This window comes from Lactuca saligna, chromosome 2, assembly GCF_052625555.1.
Source record: "Lactuca saligna cultivar CGN05327 chromosome 2, ASM5262555v1, whole genome shotgun sequence".
Taxonomy (NCBI): Eukaryota; Viridiplantae; Streptophyta; class Magnoliopsida; order Asterales; family Asteraceae; genus Lactuca; species Lactuca saligna.
The window spans coordinates 183,593,030-183,603,243 of NC_136418.1; the positions used below are offsets into that span (position 1 = coordinate 183,593,030).

Here is a 10,214-nt window from a genome sequence, read left to right on the forward strand (position 1 = left end):
AATCCAATTTTAAATTAAGACTAGGATCCATAAATACGATTCGTAACATGAAAAAGGATACCGTAATCACATCACAAATTTATTTTCGGTAGGTAAAGCATTTCACAAATTTCAATCAAAATGAAACCCCTGAAACAATCAATGATATGTTAATCTCGGATTATGCTCGTCGATTTGTGACTGAGGTGTTGATGATTACAAATAAGATGTGAATAACCATGCAAACCCGCATGACAACCTCAAAGTCTTTTATCATCTCAAATTTAATGTGTCGGTAAACCACACATACTCCATTAATTAATGATAATTTTCGAGTTGTGCCATCATAACAACTTTATAGTTCCAGATTAGTGTACCGGTTAACCACACACGCTCCATTAACGACTCATAAAGATTGATGCACGTTTTCATAGATTAGTATACAATTTCACATTTTTTTTATTTAAATTCGAAAGGATTGCAAGAACAACATACCAACAAATAATACATATATTATACCTATCTTCTCTACGTTGGTTGACTTATATACTTTAGTTTTGAAGGTGTTAAAAATAAGAGAATTAAATAACAATAACAATACATATAATAATTGAGAAGAAACTATAACTGGTTGAACCATAAACCCTGAAGAAGTGTCAATGAAGATGATATTATGCCAAAAGAAGCTGGTAAGGACAAAAAGCACACAGCAAGAACATGAAGAAGAAATGGCAAATTATTCAGCTTTTACTTTTTCTTTTATACTGTTTTCCTCTTTGTTTCTCCCCAATATTCTCTCTTTGATCTTCGTGTGTGTGTGTGTGAGCCAGGCCAAGATTGGAGAATTTCTGCCGGAGACGTGACATCTTCATCTTGGATCAAGAAAGTTTCGGTAAATTTTCTTTACCTGATTTCATCGACATTTTATACAGTGGGATCCAGATGCAACCACCTGTTTTTGTTTCCTCTTTTCTACTCGAAGTATTTGTAGAAGAGAAAGGGTTTTATGGTTTGAACTTTGAAGTTCTTCCTTTCAGTGTTTTCAGTTTAATATTTGTTCAGAGTAAATTACAGCTTTTCTCCCTTGGCATGTAAAATTATGATTTCCATCCACATTTTCTCTTTTGCGGACAATTGTTACCCAGAGTGTAACTTCTTTGCATCTTTGGTCCCCAGTTGGACTGCGCTAAAAACCCTCCGTTAAATCTTCGAAAAATGACCAACTTCCCACATCAAACCTTAAAAAAAACGATCTCCTAAGTCCTAACCAAAAAAAATCAGAAAAATATAAAATTAAATGATACTGAATAGCAAACTAAAAGTTTTTAGTTTTATGATGGGTCTGATTTGGATCTTGTTTAGATTTAATTTTTCGGGTTTTAATTTGATTTTTGATAATTGAGTTTAGGAGTTTCCATAAAAGAATACGAATTAAGAGGATGAAGTGACAAAAATGGCTGGATTTTTAATTTTGTAATCATCATGTGATAGAGATCATCAGAATATAATCAAATGATAACGCATGCATGATATTTGATAAAAGTGTGAATGGTTCATTGTTGCCATATACTTACTATATCCGTTAATTAATAATTAATTAATGTGCCAATGTGGTATTAATTTAATTCTGATAATACAGGCAGCAGGCAGGAGATGGAGATGATATCGTATCTTATCAACTTAATTTCCCCATGTTTATTACTGATGGATGGAATTTTGGTGAACATAATTATAACGTTTATCGAGCTACCTGAAACTGAAGCTGAGGAATTGTGGGGGCGACTACTAAAGTATCTAATCTACAAGGTACGTAATTAACCAGCCACTCACTCACTGGTGTCTTGTGAATACTTAAGTAGCTTAAGTATTCTCATCATGCACTGCATATCTGCATTGTGAGTGGTGATTATAGTCTCTACATATATACAGGGAGGATTTCTTCTGTTTGTAGTCCCACTAACACTAAATCAAGCAGAACTCTGGTCAAAATGGTTGGTCTTACTATGCACCAGCAAGGTATTATTATCATTTACGAGTTACTTATCTATGCTGGTTTTTTTAATTGGAACATATATATATTTATATCTGTGGGACCGGGTCCGGTGACAATTAACAAATGGAAAATTTAATTATGATGGATATTATTTTTGAATATATTTCTATTTCTACTATACAGACGCTGCAAGCCATAACAAGGGGTCGCCTTGAACGGCTGAATGCGTCGCGTTCTGAAATTGACTGGACTGATTACTCTAGAATACGTTGTGTTTTTCTTATATATTCTATTTTCTTCATGTATCTCACTCTCCTTGCACTCGGGTACGTACGTATATAATAATGCTTCGAAATTCTTTATTTCATGGATTAATTTATAGATATTATAATTTCTGTCTACTAGATTCTTTCTTTACAGTACTTGTAGGATATATTCAATCAGTCACATAACAATACTCCCATCGCCTCTGTTTTGGCTGTTATTCTTTGAGCCTCTAAGTATCGCTTTCGAAACACTACAGGTACGTACAATGTACTACACCAACCTGTGTACGTATTTTAATTCCATCCGCATTAATTAATTTATGAAACTTTGTTTTCTTTTATATCTTATTTGACTTTCATAACATGGCTGGAGGTTGACCCATGACTTTTTTTTTTTAATCTAATATACGTTGCTTAATTTAGGCCATTTTGTTTCATGGATTTCAACTGATTGATATATGGCTTCATCACTCACCACGCAACACCACAAATTCCAAAATATTAAAGGTTTTGGATATGGCAGCAGGCAAGACTCGATCTATGATTTATTATATTCGATCTATTTTTTTTTTTCCAGCATCTTGTTTTGCTTGTTTTAATTATTCTAGACATGCATATATCTATCTATATGACTCTTATATATGGGCAGGTTTACTATGGGAACGGAAGCGTATTATATTACGGGATGTGGGATTTTTCCTAGACATTATGAGTTTGGTCATGTCTCTCGGTCATTATATGCATATATGGTTTCTAGTTTTTGATGACATGACATTTCCTCTTGTTGATTCACTGCTTACGCTACCTATACAAGTAAGTTGTTAATTGTTTTTATATGTTCTAATTCTATTGTCTTCTGTCCAACAATTTATCTTGAGTGATTATCCTCTCCCTTTTCAGCACCCCTCCCTCCCAAAGTAAAAAATATAAAGCAAGCTGCATGCTTTTGCTTAAATTAAGGAATGTATGTCGTATATATATGCAGGACGTGTTAAGAGCACTTCTGATGCGTATACGGGAGTTTATTGTCTAGCTAAATTAGAATGGTGCGCTGAAGGAACCTTTGATGCAATATGAAGTGATTATTTATGCATGATTGGATTAGATTTTCGAAATAGAATGATATGTATAGGACCCTTATAATATATTATATTTTGTAGCTAGGTCATGTTTGAACATGAAAACTTCAAGAATTTATGCCCACAAGCAAATAGTTGCATTTCCGTCACTTTTTACAGAAATAGATTCTAAGACTTCGGTATGTACAAATTATAAGCAACACAACAAACAACCATCTAGCTTTACCCACAAAAACAAAACAATCATTACCTTAAAAGTTATGTCTAAAACTAGTGTTATAAAATATAAACCGATCGAATACCCTGTTGCTTCAACAAATCAATGACAAGAGTACGTTGATGCCTTAGTTACTTTCTCCAAGTGCCTACAGATATTGTTCTGGAATCTTGAAACGGACCACCAACAAATGTATGATGAGAAAGGTATCCATCAAAAATGTTACGTTGGAAAAAGCATATTATTTCAAATTGATTATAGACATTAGAAAGATTAAGGGGCTGTTTGGTAGCATCTGGAAGATTCATATCTGAATGATATAGATGTCTGGATAATACAGAGGCTCTTTATGAACCTGTATCTTAACGATAAACTAATGTTTGGTTAGGTATCTGAACGACTGCCTCTTATCAAGAAAAATGACCATTTTAACCCTATAAACTATTTTTTGCATACAAAATAAACTCCATACAACATTCAAATTATATATCATACAACATCCAAATATGTCATATATAGATCCTTAGATCATAGTATAATAGATTTTATAAAAATATCTTGCAATAAATCGGTTGAAACAAATTTGATTGTCGGGTTTCGATTGAAACAAGTTGATTGCGATTCTAAGATAACTCATCACGATCTTTGTTGCTATTGTTTACTTCCAGTGGCATTGCTCCCTACAAAAGTTGAGAATCAAAAGTAATAAAAAAAAGTGTTGTTAGAAGAAAAGTGAACATATATTTTCAGATTGTGAACCAAACACAAGTAAGAAACCAAACCTAAATATTACAAGTATACAAATCACATATGAATCCAGTTGATTCAACAAGTAAAAGACAATAAACTCATTAAATAGGAAATGGTTCACAATTTGATAATGGGTAAAAGTCATCCATAATTAACTTCAATCTTCAAATCTTTAACATACATTTGACAATAAACTCTTAAATTTGAAGGAGAGATATGGATCCAAGCATCGATCCACGTATACCTATTAACTTATTCGATCAGTTCATTGTTATTTGATGAACATCAAACCAATTTCATACAATATTGAGCAACATAAAAAATGATTTCACAATAATGGATTTCACAAAAATTGATCAACCAAACACAAGAAAAAATCAATTTCAAAAAATTGATCAGCCAAACACAAGAACATGTTTTAGGGATTGAGAAAATCGATTTCACAAAAATGATCATCTAAACACAAGAACACAGAAAAATCGACCAGAAGGATGCCTAAAAAAACGACCATAACAAGACAGATTAGAAAACTTACCAGTGAAGTGGGAGGCGGCGGAGGTGGAGCGGGCTGTCAGGGGTCCGATGGCAAGGTTAGAATCGGCTGGAAAAGAGAATGTTGCACGATGGGAGAACAAGGGGAAGAAAAAAAGAGAGGCGGACGTTTTTTAGGGCTATTATTTGGAAATTTTTTCATCTAGACTTCTCAACAACTCTGACCGATCAAGACCCATTTCTTTTATATCTGACCGATTAAGAGGTTAAAAAAAACTCCAACCAAACGCTCTGAATCTGAACGATTCAAAGCTAACCTCTTTATGGGATCATTAAGAGGCCAAACAAACAACCCCTAAGTCACTTGCAGTGGAAATTGCTAAGTGATGGCCAAGTATAAGTGATCTACAGGGATAATTAGGTTTGTGAACCTGTTGTAGTAGGAATTTCGAGCTCGCAGGAGTTGAGTAGCCAGTAGAGAGATAAGCAGGTTGGTTTCATCGATAATGATTCAGTATGAGAGGTCTGTCGGGGAATCAGATCATCTCGAGACAACAGATATCAGACAGAGTAAATGTAGACTGTTGTGAGGAATCTGTTCACCAGTGGAATTTAAGGCTTTGCAAGGATTAGGTCATGGCTACCATGAGAAGACTATGGTGTGCCCAGGATGGCAACCATCTCACTATAGTGGTTGGGGGTATAAGGAATGGTAAGAAATGATTTTGAGGACGAAATGAAATTTTAGTAGGGGAGAGTTGTAACGCCTTGTTTATTTAAATAAATTAATAAATGTAAGTCCCGGACTAAATTGTGAAGAATTTTAGAAGTTGGGGGTTAAAAGTGTTAGTTCCGGACTCATTTTATAATTTTTTATGAAGGCAGAGACTAAATGGTAATTAATGGGACTTCTTTTGAAGAGATTTTAGAGGCTCATGGGAAAAAGAGTAAATATTTGATCAAAGTTAAAAAGATTTAACGAAGGAGGGGCTGAACTCGTAAAAATGGGCAGAAGTTTGGAGGGAGTCGGGTGTGCCTCATGCAGTCGCCCCACTCTTCCTTCCCACTCCGGCGCCACCATCCACCTCGTTCGTTTCTGACCGCCTAGCACCACCGGACTTCTACCGTGTGTTCTATTGGAGAAAGAAAGAGAGAGTTCAATGAGTCAAGGTTTTGGCGATGGGGCTGTGAGGAGTTAAACGAGTGAAGCTGCTGCCGCCGCTGCCAGCCGATTTGTTTATGTGATTATGTTATATGTTACGATCATGTTTATGCTATGTTCAGTTTATTCCGGACTTCGGTCCGATGCAGCGGGCAAGGCCCTAGTTATTCCGGACTTCGGTCTGATGCAGGGGGAGAGGCCCTAATTAGTCCGGACTTCGGTCTGATGCAATAGGCGAGGCCCTAGTTAGTCCGGACTTCGGTCCGATGCAGCGGGCAAGGCCCTAGTTATTCCGGACTTTGATCCGATGCAGTGGGCGAGGCCCTAGTTAGTCCGGACTTCGGTTCGATGCAGTGGGCAAGGCCCAGTATTTGCTTTATATATTATTGTATGGTATGTGGTAGTTTGGGGGAGCTCACTAAGCTTAATGCTTACATATTCGGTTTTGGTTTCAAGTACTGAGTTTTCAAAAGAGGAGCTCGGGAAGGTTGTAGTGCACACATCATCTGTTCAGCCTGAGATATTTATACTATGATATTTTGACAATTGTTATGATATTTTGAGATACACTGTTTATGATTTTTATATGATGTTCGATGACTATGGTTTTATTATTAAATTAAAACGAAATTTTTAGACTGTATTTTTGGGATGTTACAAGAGGTTTCCGTCTTATAGGCGTCCGGGAATTCACTCTATATAAGAACAACAAAAACTAAGTCAGACAACCATACTGAGGGTTGGACCCCGACATAGCTCTCCGATGCCTAAGTTAGAATGCGATATTTTGGTATTGCTTTTTTGTCAAGGAGTATGTGTTTTTCCTTACCTTGTTAGCATGTCTCCTGGGGGTATTTATAGGTTATCTGTGGTTAGTAAGCCCACTCTTTAGACCTGTCCTCCACTCAGTCTGTGAGCAGTCGCTCTTCGTGTCCTTTCCTTGCTTACTTTATTTGATGTGTATTGTTTGGCATATTTTTAAGGATACGATTCTGATGCTTGCGTACGATATATTCGGATACATATTTTCCTGAAATAGGTGGAAATGCTTGTAAAGTCGACCTGGTAAGTACTGATCCGATAGTGGGTTTCCCCGGACTACCGGCCTGGTACACCATTAATCCCCCCATTCTGAAGGGAGAAAGAATATTGTCGAAATATTTTTGTCATTCAGAATTTTAAATCCATATTGGGGATTGTAAACTCCTTTGCATGTTGCACATTAAATGCTTGCGTCGTCGCACATCATCTTGCTTGCTTTGATTAGATTGTATGTATTAAATGCTTTAATCAGTCTTGCTGATTATTTATCAAGTAATCCTGATTATTCTTGTAGAAACTTCCTTACAAGCTTTCCTTTTGAATTTGCCTTTACTGTGATTGGTATGGGTGATGACATGTCTATAATGGCGTTTGAAGTGGACTGTTGCATGCTGGAGGGGTATTGTGATGAATATCATCTTTCTCTTATGCTTGGATTCCAGGTTCCGTCTTCGTCTTCTTCTATTCTTGATGCCCCGCCCTGTAAGGTTGGATTTTATCTTCGACATCTTGTGTGTGGATTGTGGTTACCCCCGTCTCGCATTATCTTAAAGGTTCTCTATTTTTACAAACTTCATCTTGTCCAACTATGTCCGAATGCGGCGTCCAATATTGTTACTTTCGAAGTGTTTTATGTTTCTCATAAGATACCACTTCATGTCTCCTTGTTTCGTTATTTTTATCGCTTGAAGAAGTATGGTGACTGGTTTTCTTTTAGTAGTTGTCACTTTCCTCTGTCTCCATATTTGGGTTGTTCGAATGGGAACTAGAAAAGTAGGTTCTATTGGGTTAACATACATAGCTTGTGTGTGCAATTTTCCCCATGTTATGTTTCACTTGGTGATGACACTTCTTGGATTTATTCCTTTAAGTTCGCATTTCTATGTAAAGAGGGAATTTATGCTAGAAGTTGTACTTGATCTGTGTCAAATGAGCCCGTTCTGGAAAGTCCGCTATCAACTACAAGTGTTATATGCATGTCATGCAGGTTTTTCTAGCCTTTTACTAGATTTAGCATTCGATCCTTTGTCTTTTCTTTCCCTGGTTGTGGGTAATCTCCTGATATAAATGCTACCTTTGGGTATTTTCTCTATGCTAATTTATTATTGTTGATTGGAGTAAATTCTCTTTCCAACGAACGACTTATTTGGCTGGTGACAATCCACCCGCGTCCATTATGGTGGATGACATGGTTCCTAACCAAAATGTGGACCAGATGACTGTGACACCCGAGTCCCTTCTTGCCCTCCCGGGTTTTGGGCAAAATACTTATTCTATCGAGCAGCTGTTGGATACATCTTGCCATGTGATTGGTTTTGCATAGGTCGGCTCATCTAGCTTCGCAGGAGTTGTGTCCCCTGTAGGTTCTTCCTCTAGTCGAAAACGTAGGCGGGTTCTTTCGTTTAATCAATTTGAGCACTTCCTCCATGAGATTTTCCCATGTAGGCCCTCGATGCATCTCTCCCTTGTCCATTTGTAATGTGGCCCCCAAACCAATTGGTCTGTAAATTGATTGGTATGAGTCACATATTATGCGTTGTTTGTGATTACTTTCCTCTGTTAACACCGTTTTCCCAACGGCGTACGTGGGTATCCTTCTTCTGTGTTGTTTGAGGAAGAGTTGAATAAAGCATGTCATTTTATAGCTCGTGCAGAAAAAATTATCTCCACCGTACTCGGGTGTGATTTCCAATTTTTTGGTTGCGGAGGTGAATGTACGTGTTTCCGAAGTCATGAAGCTTGCAAGCGATGAGATGTTAGTGAAATTTGGGGATATGTATGCTAACTTATCAATTAGTTACCGGGATGTCACGACTAAGGTAACATCTTTAGAAAATCAAGCGACGCTCGTCCAGGCGAGGTATGAAGCTTGTATCCAGGAGCACAGCGTGTTACATTCCCAACTTGTTAACAATTATTGATAGTGTGGGTTGTGCGATTTGGTTATGCTCTTGTTTTTATGGGCAAGCGTAAACTTGGTGTTATGCTTGTGTGTCTAACCGACTCTTATTTTTGCGGGCAAGCAACCTACTTCCTATTTCTTTCTATTATTGCATTGTACTTACACGTTGTTTCATTAGTGCATTGTATAAAAGAAGGTACAATTGGTGCATAAAATATTTTATAATAAGAAAATCAAAGAATGGTGATTGGATCTTATTGCACAAACATGAAATAATTATTAAATAGTAAAAACCAATAGGAAATGAGAGTTCATGATACTAAATCACCCATTCAAATGAATAGTATAAAGTACATTGTGACCCAAGAAAACTCTAAGTATCAAATAACCAAATTTGTTATTTTATTATAGGAACGCAAACTCTCAAATAACCAATTTCATTGATTTATATAAATCAAATAATCAAAAAAAAAATATATTCAGCTAGTTCTCTTATTCTTTATCACCCCTAAAATAACTTCAAAAAAAATAGCTTCAATGTTTCTCTTGTAAAGTCTCCTCTACCTATACCATAAAGAAAAATAAAATGTGAGCATTAGACTACAAAAATCATGAAGCTTAAAAAAATTACCTTTTTGCTTGGACAACCAGTTGCATAATGACCCAGACCCTGGCAGTGAGAACAAGTTCTTTTTTTCTTTGCCAGCTCCAAAGAAGACTTAATCATGTTTGCATTTTTAGGACGCTCTTTCATATTACTAAGAGCAACATGATCTTGAATAGATATATGAGGCATAATGTCTAACTGGGAAATTCCTACACAAGAATACTGATATGTGTTTTGAGGTCCATATGACTTTTTCTGAATAATTTCATCTTCTAAAAACTTTACCACTAAATTGTTGAATTATTTTATCTTTGAAGGGGAATCTTTTGCATGTTTGATTGCTTTATGACAGTTTTCACGGACATACCATAGGGTTAATGCACTAGCTTCCTTTTCGGTATTGATCTCATGCATTCTGACACTATGACTACCCACCCTAAACCTTGCATCAATTGTCTACACATAGGTAAAATATAATGGCCAGGAAGAGTTTGAAAATCTCTTTTCTTGATCATGTATAGACTATGTTTGCATAATATGCCATATGTTTCAAACTTAGTACACGAACATCTAACATTCACTTGATTCGTGAAACGATAACTAACAAATCTCCAATGCACTTTATCAATATCCACTTGGCCAACTATATATTTGATTTCTTATGTAGATTTGCTTAAAGTCTCATGAGTTAAATTTTGTGTAGCTTCTACCCATTCTTTTTTTTT

General features: G+C 36.1%; 1 protein-coding gene across 2 annotated transcripts; it reads left to right on the top strand.

Annotated features, from left to right (window-relative positions):
- The first annotated feature begins 645 nt into the window (after positions 1 to 645).
- LOC145029421 (E3 ubiquitin protein ligase RIN2-like) lies at positions 646 to 3,459 on the top strand. Of its 2 annotated transcripts, none has more exons than XM_078977962.1 (8): positions 646 to 871; positions 1,619 to 1,785; positions 1,909 to 1,995; positions 2,156 to 2,298; positions 2,393 to 2,495; positions 2,662 to 2,764; positions 2,888 to 3,051; positions 3,139 to 3,259. In XM_078977962.1, the coding sequence occupies exons 2-8, from the start codon at positions 1,633 to 1,635 to the stop codon at positions 3,157 to 3,159; spliced, it is 774 nt and encodes a 257-aa protein (XP_078834088.1). In that variant the 5' UTR covers positions 646 to 871; positions 1,619 to 1,632; the 3' UTR covers positions 3,160 to 3,259. The 2 variants fall into 2 exon arrangements, with proteins under 2 accessions (XP_078834088.1, XP_078834087.1); XM_078977961.1 differs by having other exon boundaries at positions 647 to 871; positions 3,224 to 3,459.
- Positions 3,460 to 10,214: the final 6,755 nt, after the last annotated feature.